The sequence below is a fragment of the Simochromis diagramma genome, unplaced genomic scaffold, assembly GCF_900408965.1.
Source record: "Simochromis diagramma unplaced genomic scaffold, fSimDia1.1 OVJJ01000753.1, whole genome shotgun sequence".
Classification (NCBI taxonomy): Eukaryota; Metazoa; Chordata; class Actinopteri; order Cichliformes; family Cichlidae; genus Simochromis; species Simochromis diagramma.
In genome coordinates this window covers 2,961,001-2,977,845 of record NW_024387523.1, presented here as the reverse complement: position 1 = coordinate 2,977,845, position 16,845 = coordinate 2,961,001, and the positions used below count along the sequence as shown (strand labels likewise).

Genomic DNA, 16,845 nt, shown 5'->3' with positions numbered 1-16,845 from the left:
TGCAAGCTTTGTTTTCTATGTAACTGAGAGACATTAGATGCAAGCAGCTTGACTCCCGGGGGCGGGTCTAGCGTTAGACGTTTTCTCACTGGCTGCGTGCGCAGAGTATTGCTTTGAACAGGAATAGGAAACAAGCATTAATGAACAATACTAATCAGATGTTCTACAGCACCTGAAACATTTGAACAAGCTAAACAAACACTGGATGACTGAATAAAATTAGCACTAAATCTGGTACTTGAACACAGTGAAATCTCTTCATTTCTAACATATTTATGGCTGTGATGAACACGCAGCGCTCTGAAAATGGGCTTAGGTTAAATTTAGAAGAGGGATGAATTAAAATAAAAAAAAAAACAAAAACATATTTCAAATTAATGTATGAATTTAACTGAAACATTCTGAGAGCCTGTGGGCGGGACCTATTTTCAATGGGCAGGGCCTATTTTTAAACATCAAAGCAAAGAGAATGAGGCCATGACATCACAGTCACCAAAATTCTATAAATAGGGGTGAAACAGCACACTGGTCAAGCACGTTTCTTACTTACAGTCGCGAGCGAGTCACTAGACGAACTTTTGTTCTGCTACAGCCAACTTCAAACCCTGATTCACATTTGATTATCGAATTCACATCTGAATATCGAATTCACATATGAATATCGAATTCACATTTGAATATCTTATTTAGTGTAACACGCTAAATTTGTTTCAAAGTTAAATATCAAAAATGAGCAATCAGGAAGGAAACCAGAATTTGTCTTCACTCTGCCAAAGAGTGCACTCGACAACCTCATGCTGGTTAGGAAAGCCTTGCAAAACTCTCTGACTGAAAACAAACTTTTAAAAGAGGGTGAAAGTAGAGCCAGACAGCAAATCAAACAGATGATGACTCAAATTTCAAACATGCGCACCAAGCTGGAGCTGTATGAGAACCAAGCTGCAGGAGTCACTGACGAATCAGTGTCGCGCAAACCGCAGGTGAGCAGCGCCACCAAAGAAAAAGAGCAACAGACGTGTTCAGATTAGGAAAAGGTCAGCAACCTTGACCTTGAGATGAACTGTCTGAAAGAGCAGCTTCAGCAGAGGGACAACGAAATCCTGATGCTGAAACAGGAGAAGGACACTCTGTCTGCCAAGTTCACGCAGCTCCAGAAACATGAAAGATATCTGAAAGAAACTATGTGGAATGCTCTGTGGAAAGAACAAACACTGAGAGAGAATCTGGAGCAGGAGAAAAAAAGTCCTGGAGGAACAAAACAAGAAACTCCTGGAAGAACAGAAAGAACTGGAGGAGGACAAGAAAGCTCTGCAGCCACAGAGTGAGGACTCCAGCGAGATTAAAGAAAGTCAGGCAGAGACAAACATACCAGAAATGCAGACAGGAACTGGACACGCAGAGAATAGAATTAGTAGAGTCTCAGACTGAAACACAGGAGACGGCAACCCCAGAGTCGTCCTCATCTGATTGTCTGAGTGGGGAAAAGTTGTGTGTCAACAAAGTGATTGAGTTGGTGGTTTCAACAGGCCATAGAACAAGTCTCCACTAAATACAAGCTCTTCACAGAGCGCCTCACTGCTGACTGCATTAGCGATCGCCTGATGGAAAAAATTTGGCCTGAAATTGAGCTGAAACATTTGGATCTATCCCCCAAATGGCTGAAAAACATAGACAAGGCCATTCTCAAGGATCTTTGCAAAACACACAACTGCAAGGGAAAATATCTGATTTTCAATCTGAGGGAACAGCTTGATAGTATTACTGTCCCAGCCTTCACCAAACACCTGTTGGCATTACCAACAAGAGTACTTAGTGTCTCTAAACACAGGGAAGAGTACCAGGAGGCTGTGAAAAATGTCACCAAAGATCTGGTAATGCACGCTATGAAGGGAGAAAATGAGGCAGCTACATGGAATGCAGGAACATCAGAGTTTATTGTACAGAGGCTTTCTCACAAGATCTGGAACAAAATTCTGTCCAAAAGCTACAAAATGTCCATGGAAAACATTGAACAGCTCGGCCTGAAAGTAGCCAATGATCTCCGTGAAAAGTGGCCTTCTCCAATACTGTTAATGAGGTCAAGCAACCCAGTGGTTGACGAAGCGGTCGTCAGCATATTCAAAAAAACATGCCAAGCTGAGGAGCCAAAATGTCATCTTGAGGGTTTTCTCATGTGCACGCTAAAATCGAACTGAAACGTGCACGTGATTCTGTTACAAAACTCTTAAACTGGCATCAAATATTCTTTTAATTCAGCAACCTAAATTACATTTTAAAACCCCAACTTCCTTCCCTCATCACTAACTGGCCGAGGCAGATGGCCACCCCCATCTCAGAGCCTGGTTCTGCCGGAGGTTTCTCTCTTTTAAAAGTGAGTTTTTCCTTCCCACTGTCGCCAATGTGCTTGCTCTAGGGGGTTAGTTTTTGTGCATTATTGTAGGGTCTTCACCTTACAATATAAAGCACCATGAGGGAAGTGTTGTTGGGGCTTGGCGCTGTTTCTTAGCTCAAAATGTCCAATTACAACAGGACATTTTGAGTTAAGAAACAGCGTCAAACCACAAATTAAAATAAAAAAATTAAATTAAAAAAAACAACTGTGACTTTGTGCTTTGTTTCATTTGCTGTAAATTTGCTAAGAATGTAATATAAGATTAGAATAGTGTTTATTTGTCTGCTTATTTATAAGGAACTCCATTAGCTTCCACAACAGTGGTTGCTAGTCTTCCTGGGGCCTAAGCCATCAAATACAATCAATTAAAATATTACACAATAAAGTGGATGCAAAATATCCACAATTTGGCTCTTATATCCACAGTGAGATTTTGCAATTGTGAAAATATAAGCATATAAATATCAATAACACTGAGGCAAAACACACCAATAATGTTGTTTAGATATTCTACTTTCCATGTTCCACATCCCCAGAATTGATATTTTCACCGAATGGTCTTTTCTGTCTGCCAGTGTGTCATGCAGATTTCAAGATTAATAAGCGCTGACACTCAACCTGACAAAGTGTGAATTTGCCAAGGCCACTGTAACATACTTGAGCAGGGAAGTGGGACGTGGTCAGGTGCGGCCCCTTAGCGCCAAAGTGGTGGCGATTAATGAATATCCCACACCTAAATAAAGGACTTGAACTGTGCAGATTCCTGGGAATGGTAGGTTATTACAGGAACTTCTGCAAAAACTTCTCCTCCATAGTCCAGCCATTAACTGATCTACTTAGTCCAAAAGTGGATTTTATATGAAAGTGCAAAATTCCTCCTCTGCCACACTCCTGGCTGTAATCTAAAGCACAGCGTTAACATAACTTTATGGCAGTTCAGGTACTACCATAAACAAGGTATAGCGTCACATCAGCAGTGACAACATCAGTGACATCGCTTCACGTCCTTTATAAGATTTTTTTTTCCTGATGTGTCATGATTTTTAGTATTCCCCAAAATCCGTAATTAGTAATAAGCTGTTGAAAAATAAAAAGATCACCTTAAAAAAACCTACTACACATATTCTCTGTGTTTTAATTTGATGCAGGATGAAAGCAAACATGTCACACTGATGTGTTACAGCATTTTTCTTTTTTTAAATGAGTGAAGTTATCAAACCAGAAGCCAAGAGGCTTGATGTTGTGTCCAGTCCTACTGGATCCCTACTGTCTGTTTAACGAGCAGGCTGTGAAGTGTTAACAGCTCAATGTTGCTCTTTTTTTGGCACCTGTTAGATGTTTAGTAATGATGCTGGATTCGTGATTCCTTGCAAGCTTTGTTTACTATGTAACTGAGAGACATTAGATGCAAGCAGCTTGACTCCCGGGGGCGGGTCTAGCGTTAGACGTTTTCTCACTGGCTGCGTGCGCAGAGTATTACTTTGAACAGGAATAGGAAACAAGCATTAATGAACAATACTAATCAGATGTTCTACAGCACCTGAAACATTTGAACAAGCTAAACAAACACTGGATGACTGAATAAAATTAGCACTAAATCTGGTACTTGAACACAGTGAAATCTCTTCATTTCTAACATATTTATGGCTGTGATGAACACGCAGCGCTCTGAAAATGGGCTTAGGTTAAATTTAGAAGAGGGATGAATTAAAATTTAAAAAAAAAACAAAAACATATTTCAAATTAATGTATGAATTTAACTGACAAATTCTGAGAGCCTGTGGGCGGGACCTATTTTCAGTGGGCGGGACCTATTTTCAAACATCAAAGCAAAGAGAATGAGGCCATGACATCACAGTCACCAAAATTCTATAAATAGGGGTGAAACAGCACACTGGTCAAGCACGTTTCTTACTTACAGTCACGAGCGATTCACTAGACGAACTTTTGTTCTGCTACAGCCAACTTCAAACCCTGATTCACATTTGATTATCGAATTCACATATGAATATCGAATTCACATTTGAATATCTTATTTAGTGTAACACGCTAAATTTGTTTCAAAGTTAAATATCAAAAATGAGCAATCAGGAAGGAAAACCAGAATTTGTCTTCACTCTGCCAAAGAGTGCACTCGACAACCTCATGCTGGTTAGGAAAGCCTTGCAAAACTCTCTGACTGAAAACAAACTTTTAAAAGAGGGTGAAAGTAGAGCCAGACAGCAAATCAAACAGATGATGACTCAAATTTCAAACATGCGCACCAAGCTGGAGCTGTATGAGAACCAAGCTGCAGGAGTCACTGACGAATCAGTGTCGCGCAAACCGCAGGTGAGCAGCGCCACCAAAGAAAAAGAGCAACAGACGTGTTCAGATCAGGAAAAGGTCAGCAACCTTGACCTTGAGATGAACTGTCTGAAAGAGCAGCTTCAGCAGAGGGACAACGAAATCCTGATGCTGAAACAGGAGAAGGACACTCTGTCTGCCAAGTTCACGCAGCTCCAGAAACATGAAAGATATCTGAAAGAAACTATGTGGAATGCTCTGTGGAAAGAACAAACACTGAGAGAGAATCTGGAGCAGGAGAAAAAAGTCCTGGAGGAACAAAATAAGAAACTCCTGGAGGAACAGAAAGTGGTGAATGACACAAAAGAAGAAGTCAAAGAGGCCATCACAAAATGTCAGGATGCAGAGAAAGAAGAGAAAGAACTGGAGGAGGACAAGAAAGCTCTGCAGCCACAGAGTGAGGACTCCAGCGAGATTAAAGAAAGTCAGGCAGAGACAAACATACCAGAAATGCAGACAGAACTGGACACGCAGAGAAAAGAATTAGTAGAGTCTCAGACTGAAACACAGGAGACGGCAACCCCAGAGTCGTCCTCATCTGATTGTCTGAGTGGGGAAAAGTTGTGTGTCAACAAAGTGATTGAGTTGGTGGTTTCACAGGCCATAGAACAAGTCTCCACTAAATACAAGCTCTTCACAGAGCGCCTCACTGCTGACTGCATTAGCGATCGCCTGATGGAAAAAATTTGGCCTGAAATTGAGCTGAAACATTTGGATCTATCCCCCAAATGGCTGAAAAACATAGACAAGGCCATTCTCAAGGATCTTTGCAAAACACACAACTGCAAGGGAAAATATCTGATTTTCAATCTGAGGGAACAGCTTGATAGTATTACTGTCCCAGCCTTCACCAAACACCTGTTGGCATTACCAACAAGAGTACTTAGTGTCTCTAAACACAGGGAAGAGTACCAGGAGGCTGTGAAAAATGTCACCAAAGATCTGGTAATGCACGCTATGAAGGGAGAAAATGAGGCAGCTACATGGAATGCAGGAACATCAGAGTTTATTGTACAGAGGCTTTCCCACAAGATCTGGAACAAAATTTTGTCCAAAAGCTACAAAATGTCCATGGAAAACATTGAACAGCTCGGCCTGAAAGTAGCCAATGATCTCCGTGAAAAGTGGCCTTCTCCAATACTGTTAATGAGGTCAAGCAACCCAGTGGTTGACGAAGCGGTCGTCAGCATATTCAAAAAACATGCCAAGCTGAGGAGCCAAAATGTCATCTTGAGGGTTTTCTCATGTGCACGCTAAAATCGAACTGAAACGTGCACGTGATTCTGTTACAAAACTCTTAAACTGGCGTCAAATATTCTTTTAATTCAGCAACCTAAATTACATTTTAAAACCCCAACTTCCTTCCCTCATCACTAACTGGCCGAGGCAGATGGCCACCCCCATCTCAGAGCCTGGTTCTGCCGGAGGTTTCTCTCTTTTAAAAGTGAGTTTTTCCTTCCCACTGTCGCCAATGTGCTTGCTCTAGGGGGTTAGTTTTTGTGCATTATTGTAGGGTCTTCACCTTACAATATAAAGCACCATGAGGGAAGTGTTGTTGGGGCTTGGCGCTGTTTCTTAGCTCAAAATGTCCAATTACAACAGGACATTTTGAGTTAAGAAACAGCGTCAAACCACAAATTAAAATTAAAAAATAAAATAAAAAAAAACAACTGTGACTTTGTGCTTTGTTTCATTTGCTGTAAATTTGCTAAGAATGTCATATAAGATTAGAATAGTGTTTATTTGTCTGCTTATTTATAAGGAACTCCATTAGCTTCCACAACAGTGGTTGCTAGTCTTCCTGGGGCCTAAGCCATCAAATACAATCAATTAAAATATTACACAATAAAGTGGATGCAAAATAGCCACAATTTGGCTCTTATATCCACAGTGAGATTTTGCAATTGTGAAAATATAAGCATATAAATATCAATAACACTGAGGCAAAACACACCAATAATGTTGTTTAGATATTCTACTTTCCATGTTCCACATCCCCAGAATTGATATTTTCACCGAATGGTCTTTTCTGTCTGCCAGTGTGTCATGCAGATTTCAAGATTAATAAGCGCTGACACTCAACCTGACAAAGTGTGAATTTGCCAAGGCCACTGTAACATACTTGAGCAGGGAAGTGGGACGTGGTCAGGTGCGGCCCCTTAGCGCCAAAGTGGTGGCGATTAATGAATATCCCACACCTAAATAAAGGACTTGAACTGTGCAGATTCCTGGGAATGGTAGGTTATTACAGGAACTTCTGCAAAAACTTCTCCTCCATAGTCCAGCCATTAACTGATCTACTTAGTCCAAAAGTGGATTTTATATGAAAGTGCAAAATTCCTCCTCTGCCACACTCCTGGCTGTAATCTAAAGCACAGCGTTAACATAACTTTATGGCAGTTCAGGTACTACCATAAACAAGGTATAGCGTCACATCAGCAGTGACAACATCAGTGACATCGCTTCACGTCCTTTATAAGATTTTTTTTTCCTGATGTGTCATGATTTTTAGTATTCCCCAAAATCCGTAATTAGTAATAAGCTGTTGAAAAATAAAAAGATCACCTTAAAAAAACCTAGTACACATATTCTCTGTGTTTTAATTTGATGCAGGATGAAAGCAAACATGTCACACTGATGTGTTACAGCATTTTTCTTTTTTTAAATGAGTGAAGTTATCAAACCAGAAGCCAAGAGGCTTGATGTTGTGTCCAGTCCTACTGGATCCCTACTGTCTGTTTAACGAGCAGGCTGTGAAGTGTTAACAGCTCAATGTTGCTCTTTTTTTTGGCACCTGTTAGATGTTTAGTAATGATGCTGGATTCGTGATTCCTTGCAAGCTTTGTTTACTATGTAACTGAGAGACATTAGATGCAAGCAGCTTGACTCCCGGGGGCGGGTCTAGCGTTAGACGTTTTCTCACTGGCTGCGTGCGCAGAGTATTACTTTGAACAGGAATAGGAAACAAGCATTAATGAACAATACTAATCAGATGTTCTACAGCACCTGAAACATTTGAACAAGCTAAACAAACACTGGATGACTGAATAAAATTAGCACTAAATCTGGTACTTGAACACAGTGAAATCTCTTCATTTCTAACATATTTATGGCTGTGATGAACACGCAGCGCTCTGAAAATGGGCTTAGGTTAAATTTAGAAGAGGGATGAATTAAAATTTTAAAAAAAACAAAAACATATTTCAAATTAATGTATGAATTTAACTGAAAAATTCTGAGAGCCTGTGGGCGGGACCTATTTTCAGTGGGCGGGACCTATTTTCAAACATCAAAGCAAAGAGAATGAGGCCATGACATCACAGTCACCAAAATTCTATAAATAGGGGTGAAACAGCACACTGGTCAAGCACGTTTCTTACTTACAGTCACGAGCGATTCACTAGACGAACTTTTGTTCTGCTACAGCCAACTTCAAACCCTGATTCACATTTGATTATCTAATTCACATATGAATATCGAATTCACATTTGAATATCTTATTTAGTGTAACACGCTAAATTTGTTTCAAAGTTAAATATCAAAAATGAGCAATCAGGAAGGAAAACCAGAATTTGTCTTCACTCTGCCAAAGAGTGCACTCGACAACCTCATGCTGGTTAGGAAAGCCTTGCAAAACTCTCTGACTGAAAACAAACTTTTAAAAGAGGGTGAAAGTAGAGCCAGACAGCAAATCAAACAGATGATGACTCAAATTTCAAACATGCGCACCAAGCTGGAGCTGTATGAGAACCAAGCTGCAGGAGTCACTGACGAATCAGTGTCGCGCAAACCGCAGGTGAGCAGCGCCACCAAAGAAAAAGAGCAACAGACGTGTTCAGATCAGGAAAAGGTCAGCAACCTTGACCTTGAGATGAACTGTCTGAAAGAGCAGCTTCAGCAGAGGGACAACGAAATCCTGATGCTGAAACAGGAGAAGGACACTCTGTCTGCCAAGTTCACGCAGCTCCAGAAACATGAAAGATATCTGAAAGAAACTATGTGGAATGCTCTGTGGAAAGAACAAACACTGAGAGAGAATCTGGAGCAGGAGAAAAAAGTCCTGGAGGAACAAAATAAGAAACTCCTGGAGGAACAGAAAGTGGTGAATGACACAAAAGAAGAAGTCAAAGAGGCCATCACAAAATGTCAGGATGCAGAGAAAGAAGAGAAAGAACTGGAGGAGGACAAGAAAGCTCTGCAGCCACAGAGTGAGGACTCCAGCGAGATTAAAGAAAGTCAGGCAGAGACAAACATACCAGAAATGCAGACAGAACTGGACACGCAGAGAAAAGAATTAGTAGAGTCTCAGACTGAAACACAGGAGACGGCAACCCCAGAGTCGTCCTCATCTGATTGTCTGAGTGGGGAAAAGTTGTGTGTCAACAAAGTGATTGAGTTGGTGGTTTCACAGGCCATAGAACAAGTCTCCACTAAATACAAGCTCTTCACAGAGCGCCTCACTGCTGACTGCATTAGCGATCGCCTGATGGAAAAAATTTGGCCTGAAATTGAGCTGAAACATTTGGATCTATCCCCCAAATGGCTGAAAAACATAGACAAGGCCATTCTCAAGGATCTTTGCAAAACACACAACTGCAAGGGAAAATATCTGATTTTCAATCTGAGGGAACAGCTTGATAGTATTACTGTCCCAGCCTTCACCAAACACCTGTTGGCATTACCAACAAGAGTACTTAGTGTCTCTAAACACAGGGAAGAGTACCAGGAGGCTGTGAAAAATGTCACCAAAGATCTGGTAATGCACGCTATGAAGGGAGAAAATGAGGCAGCTACATGGAATGCAGGAACATCAGAGTTTATTGTACAGAGGCTTTCCCACAAGATCTGGAACAAAATTTTGTCCAAAAGCTACAAAATGTCCATGGAAAACATTGAACAGCTCGGCCTGAAAGTAGCCAATGATCTCCGTGAAAAGTGGCCTTCTCCAATACTGTTAATGAGGTCAAGCAACCCAGTGGTTGACGAAGCGGTCGTCAGCATATTCAAAAAACATGCCAAGCTGAGGAGCCAAAATGTCATCTTGAGGGTTTTCTCATGTGCACGCTAAAATCGAACTGAAACGTGCACGTGATTCTGTTACAAAACTCTTAAACTGGCGTCAAATATTCTTTTAATTCAGCAACCTAAATTACATTTTAAAACCCCAACTTCCTTCCCTCATCACTAACTGGCCGAGGCAGATGGCCACCCCCATCTCAGAGCCTGGTTCTGCCGGAGGTTTCTCTCTTTTAAAAGTGAGTTTTTCCTTCCCACTGTCGCCAATGTGCTTGCTCTAGGGGGTTAGTTTTTGTGCATTCTTGTAGGGTCTTCACCTTACAATATAAAGCACCATGAGGGAAGTGTTGTTGGGGCTTGGCGCTGTTTCTTATCTCAAAATGTCCAATTACAACAGGACATTTTGAGTTAAGAAACAGCGTCAAACCACAAATTAAAATAAAAAAATAAAATTAAAAAAAACAACTGTGACTTTGTGCTTTGTTTCATTTGCTGTAAATTTGCTAAGAATGTAATATAAGATTAGAATAGTGTTTATTGTCTGCTTATTTATAAGGAACTCCATTAGCTTCCACAACAGTGGTTGCTAGTCTTCCTGGGGCCTAAGCCATCAAATACAATCAATTAAAATATTACACAATAAAGTGGATGCAAAATATCCACAATTTGGCTCTTACATCCACAGTGAGATTTTGCAATTGTGAAAATATAAGCATATAAATATCAATAACACTGAGGCAAAACACACCAATAATGTTGTTTAGATATTCTACTTTCCATGTTCCAGATCCCCAGAATTGATATTTTCACCGAATGGTCTTTTCTGTCTGCCAGTGTGTCATGCAGATTTCAAGATTAATAAGCGCTGACACTCAACCTGACAAAGTGTGAATTTGCCAAGGCCACTGTAACATACTTGAGCAGGGAAGTGGGACGTGGTCAGGTGCGGCCCCTTAGCGCCAAAGTGGTGGCGATTAATGAATATCCCACACCTAAACAAAGGACTTGAACTGTGCAGATTCCTGGGAATGGTAGGTTATTACAGGAACTTCTGCAAAACTTCTCCTCCATAGTCCAGCCATTAACTGATCTACTTAGTCCAAAAGTGGATTTTATATGAAAGTGCAAAATTCCTCCTCTGCCACACTCCTGGCTGTAATCTAAAGCACAGCGTTAACATAACTTTATGGCAGTTCAGGTACTACCATAAACAAGGTATAGCGTCACATCAGCAGTGACAACATCAGTGACATCGCTTCACGTCCTTTATAAGATTTTTTTTTCCTGATGTGTCATGATTTTTAGTATTCCCCAAAATCCGTAATTAGTAATAAGCTGTTGAAAAATAAAAAGATCACCTTAAAAAAACCTAGTACACATATTCTCTGGGTTTTAATTTGATGCAGGATGAAAGCAAACATGTCACACTGATGTGTTACAGCATTTTTCTTTTTTTAAATGAGTGAAGTTATCAAACCAGAAGCCAAGAGGCTTGATGTTGTGTCCAGTCCTACTGGATCCCTACTGTCTGTTTAACGAGCAGGCTGTGAAGTGTTAACAACTCAATGTTGCTCTTTTTTTTGGCACCTGTTAGATGTTTAGTAATGATGCTGGATTCGTGATTCCTTGCAAGCTTTGTTTACTATGTAACTGAGAGACATTAGATGCAAGCAGCTTGACTCCCGGGGGCGGGTCTAGCGTTAGACGTTTTCTCACTGGCTGCGTGCGCAGAGTATTACTTTGAACAGGAATAGGAAACAAGCATTAATGAACAATACTAATCAGATGTTCTACAGCACCTGAAACATTTGAACAAGCTAAACAAACACTGGATGACTGAATAAAATTAGCACTAAATCTGGTACTTGAACACAGTGAAATCTCTTCATTTCTAACATATTTATGGCTGTGATGAACACGCAGCGCTCTGAAAATGGGCTTAGGTTAAATTTAGAAGAGGGATGAATTAAAATTTAAAAATAAACAAAAACATATTTCAAATTAATGTATGAATTTAACTGACAGATTCTGAGAGCCTGTGGGCGGGACCTATTTTCAATGGGCGGGACCTATTTTCAAACATCAAAGAAAAGAGAATCAGGCCATGACATCACAGTCACCAAAATTCTATAAATAGGGGTGAATCAGCACACTGGTCAAGCACGTTTCTTACTTACAGTCACGAGCGAGTCACTAGACGAACTTTTGTTCTGCTACAGCCAACTTCAAACCCTGATTCACATTTGATTATCGAATTCACATTTGAATATCTTATTTAGTGTAACACGCTAAATTTGTTTCAAAGTTAAATATCAAAAATGAGCAATCAGGAAGGAAAACCAGAATTTGTCTTCACTCTGCCAAAGAGTGCACTCGACAACCTCATGCTGGTTAGGAAAGCCTTGCAAAACTCTCTGACTGAAAACAAACTTTTAAAAGAGGGTGAAAGTAGAGCCAGACAGCAAATCAAACATATGATGACTCAAATTTCAAACATGCGCACCAAGCTGGAGCTGTATGAGAACCAAGCTGCAGGAGTCACTGACGAATCAGTGTCGCGCAAACCGCAGGTGAGCAGCGCCACCAAAGAAAAAGAGCAACAGACGTGTTCAGATCAGGAAAAGGTCAGCAACCTTGACCTTGAGATGAACTGTCTGAAAGAGCAGCTTCAGCAGAGGGACAACGAAATCCTGATGCTGAAACAGGAGAAGGACACTCTGTCTGCCAAGTTCACGCAGCTCCAGAAACATGAAAGATATCTGAAAGAAACTATGTGGAATGCTCTGTGGAAAGAACAAACACTGAGAGAGAATCTGGAGCAGGAGAAAAAAGTCCTGGAGGAACAAAACAAGAAACTCCTGGAAGAACAGAAAGTGGTGAATGACACAAAAGAAGAAGTCAAAGAGGCCATCACAAAATGTCAGGATGCAGAGAAAGAAGAGAAAGAACTGGAGGAGGACAAGAAAGCTCTGCAGCCACAGAGTGAGGACTCCAGCGAGATTAAAGAAAGTCAGGCAGAGACAAACATACCAGAAATGCAGACAGAACTGGACACGCAGAGAAAAGAATTAGTAGAGTCTCAGACTGAAACACAGGAGACGGCAACCCCAGAGTCGTCCTCATCTGATTGTCTGAGTGGGGAAAAGTTGTGTGTCAACAAAGTGATTGAGTTGGTGGTTTCACAGGCCATAGAACAAGTCTCCACTAAATACAAGCTCTTCACAGAGCGCCTCACTGCCGACTGCATTAGCGATCGCCTGATGGAAAAAATTTGGCCTGAAATTGAGCTGAAACATTTGGATCTATCCCCCAAATGGCTGAAAAACATAGACAAGGCCATTCTCAAGGATCTTTGCAAAACACACAAGTGCAAGGGAAAATATCTGATTTTCAATCTAAGGGAACAGCTTGATAGTATTACTGTCCCAACCTTCACCAAACACCTGTTGGCATTACCAACAAGAGTACTTAGTGTCTCTAAACACAGGGAAGAGTACCAGGAGGCTGTGAAAAATGTCACCAAAGATCTGGTAATGCACGCTATGAAGGGAGAAAATGAGGCAGCTACATGGAATGCAGGAACATCAGAGTTTATTGTACAGAGGCTTTCCCACAAGATCTGGAACAAAATTCTGTCCAAAAGCTACAAAATGTCCATGGAAAACATTGAACAACTCGGCCTGAAAGTAGCCAATGATCTCCGTGAAAAGTGGCCTTCTCCAATACTGTTAATGAGGTCAAGCAACCCAGTGGTTGACGAAGCGGTCGTCAGCATATTCAAAAAACACGCCAAGCTGAGGAGCCAAAATGTCATCTTGAGGGTTTTCTCATGTGCACGCTAAAATCGAACTGAAACGTGCACGTGATTCTGTTACAAAACTCTTAAACTGGCGTCAAATATTCTTTTAATTCAGCAACCTAAATTACATTTTAAAACCCCAACTTCCTTCCCTCATCACTAACTGGCCGAGGCAGATGGCCACCCCCATCTCAGAGCCTGGTTCTGCCGGAGGTTTCTCTCTTTTAAAAGTGAGTTTTTCCTTCCCACTGTCGCCAATGTGCTTGCTCTAGGGGGTTAGTTTTTGTGCATTATTGTAGGGTCTTCACCTTACAATATAAAGCACCATGAGGGAAGTGTTGTTGGGGCTTGGCGCTGTTTCTTAGCTCAAAATGTCCAATTACAACAGGACATTTTACGTTAAGAAACAGCACCAAACCAGAAATTAAAAAAATAAAATAAATTTAAAAAAAAAAAAACCTTTGAATTTGTCCTTCATTTCATTTGCTGCAAATTTACAAAGAATGTAATAGTAGATTAGAATAGTGTGTCTCAATTTTATGTATCATAGCATCATTTCCCAGTTTGAAGTGGATGTCATAGTACTGTCTTTCTGTATGTGTGTACAAACCGGTAGTGAAAAAACACAGAAGATAAATAAAGTATAACCGGTGTTTGATGTTAGCTGGTTACATTTGTTTAGATATTCTACTTTCCGTGTTCCAGATCGCTTTGCCCAGATAGCTTCCTGTATTTGAAGATATTTACAAGTATTTCTAGTAGGGGTGGGCGATACATTGAATCTTTAGGTTATTTACATATATCGTGATACAGCAAAAAAGAAATGTTCTGATTTGAGATTTTCCTCACATTGCCCAGCCCTAATTTTTTGCACCCAATACAACAGGCAATATGGTATAGTATAAAGAAACATTTGTGCTGATGTGTGGGCTGGAAGCCCCAATGGGTGACACCAGCTAAGGTGATCAGGAATGACCGAATTAAGATCACGTGGGAGGTGGGTCATGTGGATGGTTTCAGTTGTCACAGCTGTACCACATCCAGCTGTTAACCTGAGTGAATCATGATGAGCCCATAAGAAACAGCAGTCAGCTGCTTTGAAGTCTGTGTTGCAACATCCAGCGTGTGGCTGTTTTACACACAATGTGTGTGACCTCCGTCACGCAAACATGAATGACAAAGCAATACTGAAAGTAGTAAGAAGTGTGGGAAAATGAAACTGAATGTGTTTCAGCGAGGGAGTTTTCTATATGACGTTATCAGTCTCTCACATCATTGCGAAGGAATTTTGACCCACTCTTCTACATCACACAATGTTGCTTTGGATCATCAAGTTATCCTAAGTTTCTCTTGTGCACAGCTCTCTCACGGTTCTGCCACAGCATTTAAATTAAATCGAATCTGGACTTCATGGCTGGACAATTCAAATGGTCAATTGTTTTTCAGCCATTCTGTTGTAGATCTGCTGCTGTGCAAATACACAGAGAAAGAGAACAATGGTTTTGTCCTGGTAACCATTGAAAAAAATAATTGTTCGGCCCTTTTCTAATTCAACTGTCATTAATATTTAACATGCTGAGGCCTGTGGAGTTTGAAGTGTAGTTATTGGGAGATTTGCAGTTTTTCTGAGCATTGCACCATCTGGCTTTGGGATGAATTTTCTCCTGGGAGGTGTAACATTCTGTTAACACACACCTGAGTGCTCTATGCTCATGCTCAGCTCTTGATCAGTATATCAGTCCTGGGGTAAAAAGAATATTTGTTTCCTCTTTAATTATTAGTCTTTTCTAAGGAAAAATTACAAAAGTGAAACAGAGAAAATAAACAGAGCTCACATACATTTGAAAAAACAAGGGAAGCTTGGTATCCTTGCAGCTCGTTTAACCTTTATTTAGTGAATGTATTACGCTTCAATAAAGTACAGCCTAGTAACAGTGCAATATTCTTTGAACAGGTTTACCAATAATACGGGGTTTTTTCCTCTTTTTTCTCTTTTACCTTAAACAATAACACATTCATCAACATGCTTTTTACACCAATTTCACACTTATTTTATTTAGAGATCCATTAAAATATCTTTAAAAGAAGTTTTTCCTCTCAGCCCTCAAACATCAATTTCATACAGTCATGTTTCTCCAGAGCAGACAGTGCAGATGAGATTTTATGTCCACATTAGGCTGAGTAATATGAGACTGGAACTGTGGTTAATCAGGATGCAAGTCCAAGTCCTTAATCCTACACAACCCTGTGATCTAAATTTTAAATTTGTGGTATAGCATGACTCCTGTGGATGTCAAATGATGCAGATCAGGAGTAATAGCTCTAAACCAGCTTCCTCATTGCAGTGCACAACGTATGTTGTACGTTGTGACGTGCAGAAGTCAAAGTTAACTTCTGGTTGCTCTGTTCTGATACTGACGGAGTATAAATTCACATGGTCATCTCCTGTACTTCAGTATTTATATTTATGAGGGCTCTAAACCCAAATTATTATAATGATTATTATTATTAGAGTCGTAGTAGTACTGCATCCAAGATTTCATCACGTGTGGTCACTCGTAATTTTTGCCTAAATCTGCATGACCTAGCTTGAGTAATAAACTCTTGTCACAGGATCCAGCTGAAGGAAAAATGGTGAGCATGCACATGACATAAGCCATGGAGCACTGCCACGAACATTCATAACATGCGGACATCATGGTTCAGGAATCTGGACACACTCTTACTGACTTTGTGTAGAAGCTCTGTGTGTTTCTCTTGTTTTCCATGAATCCTCTGTGACTGAGAGCCAAACGATTATGAAATATAACCAGCTTCTCTGGAAAACAGCATTTTTGTCACACACAAGAAGGAGCAAATAAATTCAGTTACAACAAATGAAAGAAAACTTTTGTTATTGTAAGTCAGGAGACTGAGACTTGACTCATGCATCAACATTTTCCCAGTTCTTAAATGAGTCTACACACAGGCATATTTTACAACAAGGAGATGTGAAACCGATGATGTAATCTGTAGATGGTTTATTGCAGCAGACTCAGCTGCTGGAGTTACTGTGGTTTGGTCCTGAACCTCTGACTTCATGTCAAAGTTTTCACAGTTGCAGAGAAGCTGTATCTTCTCTCCAGAGCACACCTCCACCTCACCTGCTCCCTACTCTCACTACATATCAGTGTCATCAACAAACATCACAGTTCACAGAGACTCCTGCTGACCTCATCTGTCAGGCAGTCCATCACTACTGCTTCATCAGTTTATGTGGAAATAAAGACACAAAACATCATAGAAGAAAAAG

The 16,845-nt window shown here is 40.5% G+C and overlaps 1 protein-coding gene across 1 annotated transcript; it reads left to right on the top strand.

Moving 5' to 3' along the window:
- The first annotated feature begins 564 nt into the window (after positions 1–564).
- LOC120727035 (protein Daple-like) lies at positions 565–13,974 on the top strand. Its single transcript, XM_040021159.1, has 2 exons — positions 565–652; positions 12,015–13,974. The coding sequence occupies exon 2, from the start codon at positions 12,073–12,075 to the stop codon at positions 13,594–13,596; it is 1,524 nt and encodes a 507-aa protein (XP_039877093.1). The 5' UTR covers positions 565–652; positions 12,015–12,072; the 3' UTR covers positions 13,597–13,974.
- Positions 13,975–16,845: the final 2,871 nt, after the last annotated feature.

What these genes read in the sequence shown, in the direction of transcription:
- LOC120727035 (XM_040021159.1), top strand. Translation starts at nt 12,073, where the DNA reads ATGAGCAATCAGGAAGGAAAACCAGAATTTGTCTTCACTCTGCCAAAG.